This window comes from Polyergus mexicanus, unplaced genomic scaffold (assembly GCF_030449975.1).
Source record: "Polyergus mexicanus isolate NDT 795.1 unplaced genomic scaffold, iyPolMexi1.0 SCAF_3, whole genome shotgun sequence".
NCBI classification, from domain to species: domain Eukaryota; kingdom Metazoa; phylum Arthropoda; class Insecta; order Hymenoptera; family Formicidae; genus Polyergus; species Polyergus mexicanus.
In genome coordinates, this window is record NW_027223323.1 from 805,493 (window position 1) to 822,959 (window position 17,467).

General features: G+C 35.2%; 3 protein-coding genes across 4 annotated transcripts in view; 2 read left to right on the top strand and 1 right to left on the bottom strand.

The window, feature by feature from the left end:
- LOC138932108 (neurotrimin) overlaps window positions 1–17,467 on the bottom strand; it is a 57,430-nt gene that overhangs the window by 19,110 nt on the left and 20,853 nt on the right. The window lies entirely within an intron of this gene.
- Mat1 (CDK-activating kinase assembly factor) lies at window positions 1,669–3,197 on the top strand. Of its 2 annotated transcripts, XM_070316304.1 has the most exons (4): window positions 1,669–1,732; window positions 1,831–1,852; window positions 1,953–2,076; window positions 2,170–3,197. In XM_070316304.1, exons 3-4 carry the CDS (start codon window positions 1,953–1,955, stop codon window positions 2,997–2,999), a joined length of 954 nt encoding a protein of 317 aa, XP_070172405.1. In that variant the 5' UTR covers window positions 1,669–1,732; window positions 1,831–1,852; the 3' UTR covers window positions 3,000–3,197. The 2 variants fall into 2 exon arrangements, with proteins under 2 accessions (XP_070172405.1, XP_070172404.1); XM_070316303.1 differs by having other exon boundaries at window positions 1,671–1,852.
- The window catches only part of LOC138932105 (protein Wnt-4), a 35,014-nt gene continuing 23,647 nt past the window's right edge, over window positions 6,101–17,467 (top strand). Inside the window, exon 1 of the mRNA XM_070293681.1 lies at window positions 6,101–6,959. Within this exon, the coding sequence (XP_070149782.1) occupies window positions 6,889–6,959 (71 nt within the window). The 5' untranslated portion in view covers window positions 6,101–6,888. The remainder of the gene's footprint in view (window positions 6,960–17,467) is intronic.

Here is a 17,467-nt window from a genome sequence, read left to right on the forward strand (position 1 = left end):
TACCATATGTCTATAATGAATATATCAATATATCCGTATTTTTCTCTGTTTTTTTTTCTATAAAATGTTACAATTTACTATTTACGTAATATCGACACATCAAAATAAAAAAAGAAACGAGATATTTGATATTCGCATTTCCTTACATTTTCCTTAAACCACAAATGAATAAAAACGAATGATTGAAGGTACTTAAAGGCTTTACGACGTCAAATGAATTCCGATGCATTACTTAGTCGCATTTGTTGCTTTTGCTTTTATCTTTTTCGAATGCCTCATATTTTTACTATAAATTTCTCGGGGTTGCTTGAGACTCTTTCTTTTACGCCAATCGCATCGCAATAATGTTCCGTCTTCATCAATATGTAATTGACCTTCTGCTTAATCTTTTTCTCATCGACAATCGATTACGTTTATATTAGATTTATATTAGATTTCCGCAGATTTTCTGCAGAAATATTATTGTAAAATTTGAAAATTAACAATAATAAGTAATACATAATAATAAATAACAAATAATTAATATTAATAAATAAATAATATATTAAATTAATAAATTTAAAAAATTTATCACGATTATATATTTTTAACACAAGTTCAATAAAAAAGTTTATAAACTATGAAAAGTTAATAAATTTGATTGCACTAGAAGTTTATGGAATTGTAAAGAAAGCGTAATTACGATTCTATAAAGAATTCGCGTCATAAAACTGATTGATTGATTAATAATGCATTTATGGTAGTTCTATCTCGCCATATGCATTTTTTATAACAGCATAAAGCAACGGTATTTAAGAATTGGAGAGCAGAATGTACAATGAATGTAAAGCGAAGAACAAAGGAATTGATTATTATTATCGCAATTCCGTAATTTTTGTTCTAAAATAAACGTATACATTTTTTTTAATATTAAAAAAATTAAATGTACGCGGTAAATTCATTTAAAAAATATGCGCATTGTTTTAATTATTTTTATTTACCAGTAACAAATTTTAATGATGCATTCTACCGATAAAATCATACCAAAACCACGAATTTAAAAACAGGCTCTTTTGTTACAAATTTCAATCTTTTACATAACGAGAATTTTTCTAATAGATTATAGAGATATATACAAAAAGTCTGGACATTTCCAGATTGAACATAACATACATAAATATAGAGTAATAAATTAACTATATTAAGTCAATTGACGATAAAATAAATTACATACATTATAAATAATATACGGAAAGCTAAGATCGTACTCTCTGAAATGCTAGTGCTTAGAATATATTAGCGTTAAATTTTTTCTTTAATACATAAATTTCATTTATAACGAATTGGGTTAGGTACAATCGATAATGCGTATTTTTTGCTGGCAAAAAATTAAATATATATATATATTGTTCATTAAATTCATACATTTATTCATTATCAATATCTAAGTATATCTTACCTGCCATGATTGTTGAAAGATAAGGAGTGTATGAACAAACGAAAGCAAATGACACAAACATAGAGAAAAATATATTGTAAGAATAAAATTGAATCTCTATGCATTGTCTCGCTCGTTTAAACTGAAGCCGTATCACTCGAATATGTCATCGATACATAATCGATAGATGGTTCGAGTATTTGAGATCGATTATACACTGAAGACAATTCACTATCGATCATGTCAATTGACGTCAATAAGCAAGTGGGCTCGCAAAGGTTATGTGTAACTAGAATTGTGTGTAATTCTTTTTCTGTATGTAACGTTTAATTATGATATTAGAATACAATATTAGGTAGTTTGTGAAGTGACAGTTGATTCAATTAATTATCTTATCTTATACTTACGAACAGAGATAACATCAATCGTCACAACGTAAGTTAAGATCAAGTGAGGTCTATTTTAAATCAGAGAAAAATTGAAAAAAAATATTTTGCCAAACTATTTTATTTTACTTTTTCGTTTTTTTTTGAAGATGGATGATCAAGCATGTCCACGGTGCAAAACCACCAAATATCGAAATCCATCATTGAAAATGATGGTGAATGTTTGTGGCCATTCATTATGTGAAAGCTGTGTGGATTTACTATTTTTAAAAGGTTCTAGTCTACTATTTTTACAATCTTTGTTATTCCCAATGTAATGTAAATATTGTACTATATTTTAATAATACTTATAATTAAATTATTTAGGTTCCGGAGCCTGTCCAGAATGCAAAATTCCACTGAGAAGAACAAACTTCCGAGTTCAAATGTTTGAAGATACAATGGTCGAAAAGGAAGTAAATATAAGGAAACGTATCCTGCGAGATTTTAATAAAAAAGAGGAGGATTTTTCTACGTTAAGGGAGTATAATGATTACTTAGAAGAAATTGAAACCATAATATATAATTTGGCAAACAATATTGACGTAGTTGAAACAAATAAAAAGATAGAGCAATATAAAAAAGATAACAAAGAGCAAATAGCAAGAAGTAAATCCAAACTTAACAGAAGCGAATATGAATTAGAGGAAATGATAGAGTTAGAAAAGCAAAAAGAGGAGGAAAGGAAGAAAGAACTTGTGAAAGAAGAAATAGAAACAAAGAAGAAAAAAATTCGCGATAAACAAGCTCTGTTAGACGAATTAACATTGTCTGACGCAGATGCGAACAATATCATTGAAACTTTCCTTGCGGTACAAAAAAAGAAGGAGGCGAAAGCTTCTGTTAAAGCTACTCAGTTTAGTACAGGAATTAAATTTAGTAACCAGGGAAATCAAAACTATATATCAGTGCCAAAGATAGAAGAGGGTCCTCTCTATTCTTATACATCAATTCGACAACAGATAGATGGCCCATCACCACCTGGCTGGCGAGAGATCCAAGCTCGTGGATACGTTTCGCATGTACGTAATGAATGTGAGGTTGACAGAGCAGGTGGGTTTAAAGCACACGTTGCATGCCTACGAGCAATGCAGGAAGCAATGGCTGGCTTGTACCATAGTCCTTCGCAACAACAGGCAGAGTTTGCGACTGTATGACTACATAAATTATTTTCAAATAACGAATATGATAATGTCTCTGGTTATTTTGATTCTTTGATAAATACTAATTTAATAAGTCATTAATTTAAGAATTATTTCTGTTTATGGCGTGTAATATCAATTCAAGGAATTTGATGCGACTGTGCCTTGAACATAGATTATTTATATACATATACATACATACATATATATATATATATATATATATATATATATATATATATATATATATATATATATGTATGTATATATATATATATAAAATATTATATTAAATTATCAAAGCATTTTTATAATTAGAGATAATTTTTCCGTTTATTAAATGTATATTGCGTTCTAAAATAATATTAATTTTATTAGAACATTAAGATATAAATCATGACATTAGATATATATCATTAAGTTTAGAATATACATTGCTTACACAGCCAAAAGGATAGCAGAGATGTTTCTTGATGAAAATGTATTATATTATTGTTTATTAGCAACAATGATGCAAGAATAACAATAATAATCTTAAAAGAGTAGATAAAAATGTATTTATTAACAAAAGGGAAAAAAGTTAGTCTGAACATACATATGTATATTATACGGAAAATATAATTCTGCAAAAAAATTAAATTAATTGTATTTTGGTGTTTTTAAAAATAAAATCTAAGTATTTTATATTTCTTTTATATACATTATAAGTGTCACCAAGTTTTTAAGACAATTTATTTCAATTTATTTACGATTATTTGTTTATCATTATTACGATTATTTATATAAATTTGTATAGATATAAAATTAATGTTTTTTATTGAATATAACTATATTGTATATTTTCTGAACTTTTACCAACCGCTGCTTATATAGAAATTGCTCCATTAGATTCGCAGATGGCAGCGTTGTCTTATTTGTAATAATTACGTGTGTAAATATCAAATATAGTTTTTTCTTTTAATAATCGATTTATCGAAAAATTTGGCATAGTCAATAAATACCCTCTCCACTAAAAAAGCGCTACAGAAATATATAATTGCCAATATTACAATTTATATATAATCGATAATCGTAATATTGTACATACACAAATATGCATTTTTTACATACATATGTGTGAAATTATTGAGATATTTACGATCATAGATATCACAATTAGTATAGATATTTTCGTATTCTAGAGATTGAAAACAAGTTTTAAATTGCATAAAAATTCATGAAATATAATCTACTTTATATATATATATTTATACTGTTCTATTTCTTGAAATATGTATCTTATTTATTTTACTTTTTTATAAAACGGATTAATTTAAACTGTGAACTAGCTGAGGAATCGTTTAAAAGATTATTCGCATTTATTATTTTATTAGACAGTATTAGCAGTTAAGATATAAAATATTTCTATTTTTTTCTCTCTGTTGTGTGCGTAAAAAATAAATTCTTAATATTTTTAATGACTTTTGGGAATTTGGGATTCAAAATATATTACGAAATATCATTATTATTGACTAAAAATAGTTTTTTACCGCGTTTCGTAAAGAGATATTATAGTATAATATTTACAATTACAGAAATAATAACGAAAAATAATATAATAATAATAAATACGATTTATCAACTATGGCAATTATTTGGCAGTATAACATGCATACGTATGTATCAAATTATAAAATATTTGATTAAAATTAAATCGATTTAAAAACATTTTTTAAAAATGTAATTAAATTGCAATTCGGCTTGTATTTGATGTAATTTTTAAACTGTTCGGAAACGAAAAATTATATTTACACATATCAAAAAAATGAAATGCATATATTGAAAGAAAAATTAACTTTCAATAGACACACACACACACACACACACACACACACACACACACACACACACACACACACACACACATATATATATATATATATATATATGTATATATATATATATCAGTATCGATTAAACAAACATCTTCATGACTGACAGAACGAAGTAGCGAAATGATTGCTCCTTTTCAAAGGAAACAAATATCTCTTCCATTATCGTAATGGCTGAGGAATAATTTAAACACAGTATTAGAATTCTTTAGCGTATTTTTTGGATCCTACTCGAATAACAAAATGCACATAATATATGTTTTCGAGAGATATATAATTTTGAATAAATAATTATAATTTTTAAAACCTATATTTTTAAAATTTTTGTGTATTCATAAGTAGGAATTTCTGCGCTCTATATTATTTTATTTAACTTATATCTTTATATATAAAAATATTTTTTAAATTCATAAAGAGAACAATTCGCTCGATTTTTTATCTTTTCCATCATTTAAACATATTTATACAACGTTATATTCAACTTTCACAATTTTCACATAAATCAAAACAGTAATCGCGCACAATATTTTTTTGCCAAGAAATTATTTTTTCATGGATAAATAAAAAGGTAATAATCCGCTGATAATTAAAATTTCTTTTATAAATGATTATGAAAAAGAACGTATATTTCTTCAAAGAAAATTACGAATTATCCAACTTTTCGTATCAGGAAATTAATATCAATCGTTTAATTTATAAATCTTCATTTATTATCATCACGCAAGAATAATAATTCCAAAAATGTCGACATTATTTTGAATTTTTGCTTCTAAGTAAAAAAAAATGGCTATCTAGAACAATAACACACACTTCTTACAAGATCGACAGTTTTCGTATGTCGATATTATATTTATATATCGATATTTAAAAAAAAATATATTTTTTCTCTCTCAATGTCCTTTACTTGAAAATCATCTCGATCCAGCGACAAAGGGATACGTCACATCGCGGCACGGTGTAAAACCGCGGCCCCTTACTTTGCGTAAGTCGCGCTCGGAGAGAGACAAGAGACAAGCACGAGTCGAGGGAACGAATCGCGAGCGAGCGAACGTACGCGCTCGGGACCGGCGACGGGATGCTGCGCCGAGATGCTTAATTAGCGCGAGTGGAGCCTCGGAGGCTCTTCGGTAACGCGACCAATCGGCGAGCCGGGAACGAACGACGACTCCGCCCATTGCGAGAGCCCCGTTGCCCTTTTCCTCGTGACTACCGACCACACAGTCAGTACGCGAACGTTCACGGAGCGTCATCTCGTCCGTCGTCTCTCTCGGTTCCGTGCGATCACCGCTCGCGACGATCTTCCCGTCTCGCGATTTTTCTGCGACGCGAAAGTTTCGCCCGGATTTAAATTTCCGGATATATCTCGTATATCTCATTCCACGCTCGAGATCGGCCGTATTCGCGAATCGACACCCGATCAAAGAGAAAATCGAGAAACAACCGTGAGAACACGAGCGGTGAGCGGTGATTTGACGAGCGCGATTTACCGATTGACAGGGCTGTCCGCGTGTTGACTGACTTACGGACTCTGGACGCTTCGCATCGCGTCGTTACTGGAAACATGTAATACGAGACGAAAGAGAACGGGGTCGGGAGAACGTCTTTCGGGCAAGCAGCATCGCGAGACGAGGAACGCGGGTACCCGCGACGTTGCCGCGGCGGGTGTCGATCCGCTCCGGGCGCGCGCGTATCAGAGATCGCACGATCCCGGTGTGTACGCTCTCGTCGTCCATCTGTCGTTGTTCGCCGCCCGACGGCCGGATCTTCGATTCACGGACTTCTCTCACGTCCGTACCTCTCGATATCAGTTCACGTTCGCGAGGAACGAGATGCGAGACACGGGCCATCGTCGGTGGCGCGTGTAAGAATGCGAGACTGAGAAAGGACCAGCCACGAGAGAAAAAAACGCGCCACGTAGTCTCCTCTCCTTTCGCGCTTCCACGGGAAGATTTCGATCTCGTCGTTCGGATTCGGCGGCAGTCGGTTAAAAGAGAGTCCACGGGGATTTGTGTCGCACGCAACGCACGCTCGTCATGTCAACGAGCTACCTGCTCGTGTCTTTGCTGATCGTCGCGTGGCAAAGCGGCGCGCAAGCCAACTGGTGGTGAGTCAGTGTTACATTGTATCATTTGTAATCGAACGAAACTCGAAATTCTCATAGAAGACGTTGAAATGCATGTACGTAAATCCCATGTTCAAATGTGATGACTGTGATTCTGAATTTTTGATACATAGTTTTATACAAGGATATCGGCGGAGATACTTTCATCTCGATCATATCGATACTAATTATATAAATTTTAAAAAGAAATTATAAAGTATAAAAGCTCTCGATTATTCTGATGTTCGTTAGATGTCGTTTTAGACTTTTTTATCGTTCGGCGAGATATTTTGAATTATATTATAGATGATATATAACTTTGATTGTATTAGAATTTAACTAAATTTTCTAACGCCCACTTTCCATTAAACGTATGTACATTACGTAGATTTCTACATATTCTTGCATCTTCAATCCTTTCACTGCCGAAGCGTCTACCGAGGCCTTTGGTTTCTTGGAAAAAGTCGAGGGCACCGATAAAACGCTTCGCTCGCATAGCGACTTTATGTCTTTGCAATCTTCGAATAATAATATTCACAGATACATTTGTTATTTTGAAAACGCATTAAAATAATACAATATAAAAATACAATTTGCAACTATTATTCCGCGGTGCAAGAATTAATATATATGCTTGCAAAAAAATAATGAGAAAACTATTATATATAGTCAAAAAATTACAGCAATTCTAAACATAATCGAATATTCTTTCTACAATCATCTGATCTTCTATCGATCTGAAATCTTCATCGAGGATCTTTAAGGATAAAGATCGCTTCTCGCGATACCAGTAGTTTACACGTATAATTGGGAAAAAAATCTAACAATTATTAACGCGACATTTTTTCACGAGCTTTAAAAAATATCTCTCGTTGCTTTCTCGAAATTTAAAAAAAAAAAGACAAGTCTAGCCAGATAATTATAATATCATTAGTGTGCGCATTCAGGGAATACATTCTCCTACAAGTATCATCTCTATCTACGGTAATTTCCTCCGGGAGACGGAGGTATATAAATTTGTCGAATTTCTCTCTCTTTCTCTCGCACACGCACACATATTATCCGAATACTTCGCTGTTCGCAAGAATTGGTCAAATAGATGCGCGTTTCTCGCTACAGACAAATATATCCTACGCGAGTTTTTGATAGTCGATTATTTTTATTGACACGACGGTCGCTTTGCAGCACTTTGCATATAACGGGGTTTCGCGTTGTAATACATTGGCCGCGGATGCGTCTCACGCGAGGAGAGAATCCGTCCACGAGGAATACGATGCTGGCTTTCTTCCTGATTATTTGAACGAAAATATCCCTCGAGATACCCGCGCGAATCCAGAATGGAACGTAAGTAGCGAGTTATTACGCGAGTTATGTTAAACGCCGCTCAAACAACGAGTTCAAGGACACGTATCAGAAACTGCCATCATCTCGGAATATTTATTTTTATCTCAATCGGCGATTCTTTCATGAAAGAAATGAGATGGCAGTTTATTCTGTTCCGTAAGGGAAGAACAATTTAAATTAAAAGACTGTATAATTAATTGATTCCTGGTATCAATGTTTATTTAATAATAAATTAAAACGTAATCATTGATAAAGCTTTTTCAATTTTCTCCCTTTGTAGATTGTACGTGAATGTTCCTTAAACCTCATATCGTTTCGTGTAGATAAAAAAATTATATGTGATCGCAATTTTATTAAAAATATACAAGAATTTTTATTTTTGTCGCATCAAGTATAAGATTTATCTAAATACGTTATTCAATATTATCAACACGATGAGAATCCATTTTTCGTAATAGTTACATTTCCGTTTAGACGCATCTCTTTCATTTCAATTTCACGTCTTAATTTCAACATTTGCCGAGCTGTCAAAATAATATTGCTTATTATTGCGATCGAGAAGTTGTTCTCTAATAATGAAGAGAAGTCGGACAGTCACGTTTTAATCAAACCCATTAACTATACGATGACACGGCCGAGACGAGATTGTGTGAAAAACGGATACGGTTTCGGCGTAAATTCGAAGGATGTTCATCTATGCAGCGGCCGCTCGTGTCGATAGTCACGAATCCATAATAGGCGAATAATCCTCTTCGATCGGGCGAGCCGCCGCGAGCGAGATCGGAGAAGCCCCGGCATTCGTAATGGCTACATGAGCGTATACCGCCGTGGTACAGGTAGCGACGACGTGCCCCCGACAATCTTAAATAAAAGGAAGGATCTCTTTTACGGTCGAGTGTGATTTTCTCCATTCGGATATTTTCATTTCCGACAAACTGATTCCCCCTCCCTCGGGGCGATTAATCGCCTGCTATGGACGCGCGTAACGAATTTAAGGGTCGCCGAGTATTTGAAAGTATCGACTTTTTATTTCGCTTTCAGCATTGATTGTCTGTGAAGACTATAATGATATATTTACACACACACACACACACACACACATAAATTAAATTTAAGGAGAACAAACGAATATATACGATAATACACTGCTTAATCTGACTTAATCATTTCAGTATTTTCTTATTTTATTTTTATATCTTTTATATTTTATTCTATTCTTACTTCTTTTAAATAAAAAAACACGCCATTCTCTTGGCATGATTGCCTGATTAGTCAGGCAATATCTCTCTCGATGAGCGTATTATATCGATCTTATCCATCCAAAGAATACCAGTAACATCTTATCTATCGACGATCATTAAAGAGTAGCCTATCGAATAAATTGAAGAATATCTCTAGAAAGCCGGTTAATCCTTATCCGATCGTGAGAGCTAATAACGCGGGATGTACATTGACGAGTTTAATAAATTTAAATTATCGTTATTGATGGATCTTGGACGTCGCTATTATACTGCTATTATCTATCCATCGCGTAAAATATTATATTTAAAAATTGAATTTTCGAATGAATCGCATAATATCGAATGTTTCTTCCCGCGTATTTACGTTGTTGTTTTTATTGGCGCGACGCGGCGTTTGTTTTCTTTGCTTTTCTCCAAACAGTTATCAAAGCGTACGCTAACGCGGTTGATTTCACGTCATCATTATGAATGTCCATTGTGGACGAGAGAGGATCGTATCTCGAAGCGAGTCATGAATTTTCGAAGCTTTCGATTCTCGCTACGGGAATGCGAGCCCCTCGTTGTACGCCGCATTAATCCAGGGGTGCCTCGAGCATAACTATCCCGGTTTTAATGAGGTTTAACGAGGGCTTCCTTTCTTATTTTCAGCTTTTGTTTACCATCTGGAGCGACTCTCGATTTATCGATCTCTCGCGTGTTTCTGCCTCCGCATCCATAGAATCTAACGTGCTTCGGAATTAGACGCGCACCCTCGAATTGCTCACGGTTTATCCGACGAAGGGAGAAATGGGACGATTTATTGGTCTTTCTTTTTTTTTTTGCGCGCGCGCGCATTTTTCAATAAAAATCTAGATGTATATTGTTTATGACATTCTGAATTCGAACGTAAGTCCTGCTTTAATTTTACGTGATAAATTATTCTTCGTATCGAGTATTTATGATCAACAAGTTCAATCATGATAGGGCATAAGAAAATTAAATTTCTCAACATTCATAGAAAAATATACAGAAGTATTTAAAAAATATAAAAAAATATTAACGAGTTAAAACTTTAAATATCTAGGATATAAATATATGAAAAAATTTTTAAGTGTCGCTTAGTAATTGATAAAGCAACGATAGGAACAGTGTTATAAAACTGTTAAAATGTTAACTATAAATGTTATAAATAAAAAAAAAACATAAATCTAAATATCATAACCATACCTATCATTAGGTAGTCATTTGATAAAAATGTCTCCTGCCGTTCATCGACGATCGGTCTACGATCTGTTTGGTTCTCGATGCACGGGGACGAGCAGCGCGACAAAGACGACGTCGCTGTCTTTTGAGACGTCATGATCTCCATAAAAAAAAACAGAAAGGACGCAGTCGTAAACCAATACGCGGAGGGATACGAGAGAAAGAGGGTGAAAGAGCCCCGGCTTTGGTGGGGAAGCGAGAGACGGAAAAAGGGAGAAGGCGCGCAGCCGCGGGGCAGATTTAATAAAAGCATCTTTATTGCCAAACGCGAATCTCCGGTCGGTGGCGGTTATATAGTTGCGCGCATCGTCTTTACGACGAGCGATTAAAATTGGTATTAACACTCTAACGTTCCTCCGCAATAATCCCGATCCCGTCGCTGGTCGCCATTACCGCTCCTCCTAAAACGACCCGGAATGACAATTTTGTGCTTTATTTCGCAGCACTTTCCCGGTGCTTCTGTCGGACGACGTATATCCGACGACAATGATGACCGATGGCCGCGGCCAAGTTATATAAGTTTCCCTTGCGATACAGGCACGTTCCTGCGCTTTAAGGGACGATCGTAACTCGATCAAATAGGTATATGTTCTTGTAGGATCGATATGAATAGAATGATTATATAGGAAATGCTAGTCGAATGATGGTAGTTTATAAAAGAATCGATTGTCATAGATGGTAATGAATTAAAAAATTATTATTATTATTATACATATACGAGTATGTGTATGATGATAAGTGAAGTACGTAAATATATACAAAATTAATTTTCAAAGATGTTTACGCACAAATGAAAAAGGCAAAATGACAAACGACGAGATACGCATTCGAGTGAAAATGGGAAATGTGTTTTCGATAAAAAAGAATTTATTTTGTAATACGATAATGTGGGTTTTTTTTTTTTCCCAAGAATACGTGAATTCCATGGATATATCCATTCAATCCATTTTATATACGTGTCGAGAAAACATACAGTTTCACGAAAATAAAGGCTCACGCGCGTCGTCGGGACGCTATTCGTCGAATCCCGAAGCGCGTAATCTTGCGAGATTCGATGACGGGATAAAGGCGCGCGATCTCGTCGTTATGTGTTTGCGCTTTATAGGGTCGAGACGGACGCGTCGCGTCGTACTTCAGTTACTGCTCTATACCCGGGGTGCTCGTATCTTCTTTTTTTTTTTATAAGACCCGATATAAAAAGTACCGTGTAATATATGGCCTAGCCGTCTCGTAAAAATAAACGGCATCGCCGCCGATAACATGTTCCCCTTCGGCGCGACGTGTCATCCCCTCGCGAAAGCCACCCCGAGCTCCGAGGTGATGCTACGCTGCCGCGGCCGAAGGGATAAATTAGGATTACATACCGCGCGATTTTTCCCTTTTTTTTTTTTATTAATTTAATCGGTGGGGTTCTGAATATGGATCATAACGTCGTAAAATCTATCTCGCCAAAATCGATTCCTCGAGCGATGTGTTGCGCGGGATTAATTTCACCGCGGAATCCTAGAAATCGGGATATCGTCGAATGCTCTCGAGTGGTGCGTTAATAATAATTTCACGGTGCATTGGAAGTCTCGGAGGATCATCGGACGGACACGACACGGCACACGGAGGCTTGAATGGCGCGCGGCAAAAACCTAATAGCATCCTGTTTTGTTTAGTATTTCTCATTTTATGTCGAGAGCGTACAAGCGAGAGAGAGAGAGAGAGAAGGAGAGAACGAACGGAAGGAAGGAAGAGAGAAGCCGCACCTTTTCTCGTCCTTTCTCTTGCCGGCGCATCTCTTCCTCTCGCCCGAAGAATCTCCGACAAAGGAGGCCGCCGCGAGCTTTGGTAGCATGCCTTCGGGACTCCTTCGGCAATGTTTCCCTGGAGCCTGAAATATATTGTCATAACGAAGAGAGAACGGGTTAGGCCGCAGGATACTTCTCTTTTAGTCGTCCGCTTCGTCTCTTTTCCGATTCTTTTTCTTTATCTTTTTTGCCGTCGTTTACTTTCTGATCTTCCAAAACCGTTTCCTTCATTATGTGCGAATTTCTGGTTTTTTTTTTTTTTCCCTCCGAAAATCAACTCCGATATTTGACTAATACTGTATATTATTCGATTATTATTCGAGATCGAATTGTTTCGGAAATTCGTAGAAAGTGATTTGAAAAGAAATGCCCACACAAGTTGAAACAAGTTAAATATATAATTTTTTTGAATTTCTTTAAAAAGTATGTAGTATGGAAAGCTTGAAAAGCATGAAAAATGTATGGAAATTACGAGAATCATTACCTTGTGGCTTTTTTTTATCTCATCGTCAAAAGTATTCGCCAGTTTTTTTTTCTTCCCCCCCCCCCCCCCCCGAAACCAGCATACAGAAGTTGAGTATATATTCGGTGATTCTTTTGTTTTTATATAATAACGGTTATTTCCTGGTTGGCGGATTTTTTCTCCTTGAATTATATAAAAACATGGCTGCTTCGTTATTTGCACTCGCTTTTGCGATCGCGCGCTCATTGTTCCTGTACGCCAGTAACATTTTTTTCACGGTGCGTAATTAACCGCGCAAATGTTCATATTCATCAAGGAACAATAACCTTGTTAGCTCGCGGTCGACTCGCAACTCTATAGAATGTACAATATCCCGAGGGCACAACGCGATTGACGTATTGGATTGATAAATATCGGAAACATTGTACATTGCAACGATTGCAATGTGCAAACCTGTATGCAACCTTGTGTTCGACTATATTCGCAATTCTGTAAATGAAATACCCATTGATTCTCTCATGTGATTTTTAAGAGTAATCGAATAACCGATAATTAAAACCGCGCACCACTTTCCAAAAATATGGGGAAAATGTCAGATGCTCTGTACGCGTATACCCTGCCCGCCATGCCCGTAGACTATAGATAGACTATCGGCAACGCACACTTGTTGAACGCGTGGTTTATCTTGGCCTATAGATCACTCAGAGTCTAACGAGTCCTCCCCAGTGACTCTTCCCTTGTTCACCTTATTCACCTTATTCGTCCTCCTGCCTATACCCTACGAAGATATTGAGATTAACGCGATGATATCACATCCAAACTGTGCAATATGTCACGTGACAATTTATTATTATTTAAATTTTTACAAGAGGATAATTGCCTACTAAAAATATTTTTTTTCTATTTTTATACGCATGATAATATTCATAATTTAAAATTAAATGAGTTATACAATATTGTTGTACCCCTTCAAGATTTGTGTATGTCTAAAAAATTGTGAAAATTGGGAGGTCAACGAATTTGTACGTGGAAAATGTAAGAAATTTTGTGAGAAGCCACTGACAAAACATTGAAATTAATTTTTCGCAGTAAAATATATCTAATTCAATTATTTTCCATATACAATATATATATCTTTTATTTTTTCTTTATTTACTTTATCGATAAGAAACGGCAAAAAAATTGTTACGTAAAATCATTGTTTTTTTGATAGAGGATCATATATATTATTTAAAAGTTTTGCATTAATATATTCATTTGACCCTAAATATCCATTTTTTATATTTTTTGTAAAATAGGTAACCGCATCTTTTGATCACATCTCCATGACACGTTTCTTTTAAGTGCATTATTCGATGCAATTGTATCACATATAATCGCTTCTCCGATTATGCACTTCAGTTGGAAACTTTCTCAAATATTCGCCGATTATCATACAGAGAGAGAGAGAGAGAGAGAGAGAGAGAGAGAGAGAGAGAGATATCTCCTTCATTTCATCAAACTTTTCGACATTATCGTAGTATGAACTTTCGAAATCTAATTCATCCCTCCCGCGCAAACGAGATAACTAGCGAACCTCGAATCTTTGTTCCATTTTCGGTCTCCTCAATTCGAAAAGCGCATCGCGATAACGTGCGTACGAAATTTCATACGGATAGAAGGAACATGGCGGCGACAATGATTTGATTCCGCAGACGGCCGTCCCGGCGGGCAGAGCTACTTCTCTCTCGCTCTATTCCTGTATTATTCAAGTCGCCATTATTGGACCCCTTGGTCCGACTGTGCGACACGCTCTCTCGCCCCCGCGGGACGACGCAATTGCATCTGCTCGGAATGAGAGTGGGCGAGAGGGGTAGGTCCACTTACTCGCCGCGTATCGCAGCCGTGCCGTAGGAGGAAACCGTGGCCGTTTAACCCCTCGATGTGAACTTCGGATCTAGTTACTTAAGTTTGGTGCTCGCGCAAATAAAAGGAGGAGCGTAATTTATGGCCGGCGAGATATCGGTAGGGCCGCAGAAGGGGTGGAAAAGTAAAAGAAGGAGGGAGGGAAGGAGGACGGACGATGGGGGGGGAGGGAGGAGGAGGAGGAGGAGGAAGATAGCCAGATGACGGAATAAAAATGAAATGCGCACGGAGTCATTGATCCGGATAGGATAGAATAGAAGAAACGGAAGTGAAGATACAGAGAAATGAAACGGAATATTATATTTATTCTTCTAAACATGAAATAATATATAACATATATGTATATTAAATTATATATATTTCATACTTGGAAAAATAATTATATAATATATAATAATTTCCTTTCTATTTTATCTAAGAAAAAGAAAGTTGCAAGTCAGAAATTGATATTTCGAGAAAAAAATATAGAAGAGTACACAATTTCAAAATAAATTAAATAAGAGTAGATGAATTTAAAGAGCTGGACACAGAAGCATATAATACTATAAAATACATATTGAGTTATACAATAGTATTCATTTAATATTGCAAGCTTTATTTAGCTTATAGTTTATATTATAGTAATTATAAAACTTTATTAAATAAACATTATTAATAATAAATCTAAATAATAATTAATCGATATAGAATTTTAAATGCGTTAATAAATTATAAATAAATATGTGATCTCTCTCTCTCTCTCTCTTTTTTTTCTTTTTGTTTAAATAAAATATAGCGACAATTTCAGCGATCAATTAACGCGATTTTATCGGGAAACTTTGTTGAGAATACGAAACTCCTTAAAAACATGGTGCAAACTTTATTTCACGCGATATCTTTGTACTTTAGGCATGCCGTGTCATATCGCGTCTTGAGAATTAACATTTATCCCATGCGTTTTGTCTTTATAAGACACGCAAATCACGAGAGTTACGTATGCAATCGAGATAGTGGGAGGGAGGGAGGGAGGGAGGGAGGGAGGGAGAGAAAATCGTTGAGAATCGCAATCCCGTGGCCTGACATAAATTAGTCGTGGCTTAAATCCCGGTCTAATCCATCATAAATAACTCCGTACAGATGCGTGTACATGCGTGCGCATGGGGATTCCGTCCCCTAAATTATTTCGAAAAGATCGCGGCCCACGTGCTGCATCGTCCGACGCGCATATATACATATATATTCGCGTGCATATATATCCGGATAGTGCTTAACCACCTGCCAAATGACACGAGACATTTTTTAATCTGCACTGATGATTTATTTGCGCGGATCAGGCGCTCGATAAAGTCGGATATTTTTGTTCAAAATTCAATCTAAATATTTTCTACAAATAAACAAAATCAATCGTTCGCAAAATCTTATTTGGATAATAACAATAATAATACTAATAATGTGAAATAATTGATAATTATTAGCTAGGTATAACTAAATATAAATAATTAATCGATTAACATCTCGTAATGCGATATAAATGAAAAACCATTGAAATTATATAGATTAAATTCTGTAAATGTGTTCTGATTCTCGAGAATTAATCTGAAAAATATAACGAGAAAAAAAAATACGTTTAAATAAACGATACATTTGATACGTGATCGCAAATTCTAATTGCCAGCAATAAATATTAAATGGCCTTATTTGAATTCCGTCTCTCGAAGTCATAGTTACATCGCACAATAGCGCCTGCCATCGAGAGTCCCAGGATCTTTAATATTAATGAACAAGTTAGTAGACACCCTCCTTTCCCGAGGTATAATGACGTCGATGATGGACGCTGGTGCCGCCTACGAATACTGCACACGCGCCCCACGTTCGTGTATATATATATATATACGTATCGAATCAGCAGGTGAATAGAGCACGAATATGCCTTTCTAAGGTCTCTACAATGTATCTTGCGTTTTAACGCATTCTTGTTTCAAATCTGTTCGGAGACGAGAAATCTCGACATCTTGTTCGGAAGTTAAATAAATATTATATAAGATAAAAAATATCTGTTTCTCGAATTAAATTTTAAAATACTAACTAATAGTTAGCATTCACGCGAAAATATCAAATGGATAAATGTGCTACGTGAAAGGGGTAAATGCGTCTGTTAAAAAAGAAAGTGAGTGCGCATTAATTTTTGTTAATCTTTGTTAATTTGACTAACGACTGTTGAAAGATTTCCGTTCTCTTCGCATCGCGCTCTTTCATCGCCTTTGCAATTGCTTATCGGACAGATGTAATCAGATCGTTAATTACGTGTTACTTAATTACTCGTTTCTGTTGGAGCATTAAGTTGTGGAGTACGAACGCAGTCGAGATCAATTAATAATACTTGACTTACGCGTATAGTCGTAGCATTTCTCCGTTCGGTAATAACATCCCGTAACGCCCGTAGCTATTAAATTTATTCAAACAAGCGAGGAGGCAATCGCGCAAACTCCATTACCACGCGCGTCGCGATCCACCGTGTGTTTTCTGCTATACATCACTAACGCG

Bases quoted from the DNA above. Each gene is read 5' to 3' on its own strand.
- Mat1 (XM_070316304.1), top strand. From the start codon at position 1,953: ATGGATGATCAAGCATGTCCACGGTGCAAAACCACCAAATATCGAAAT. The intron at 2,077-2,169 runs GTTCTAGTCTAC...TAAATTATTTAG, and splicing joins GGATTTACTATTTTTAAAAG to GTTCCGGAGCCTGTCCAGAA.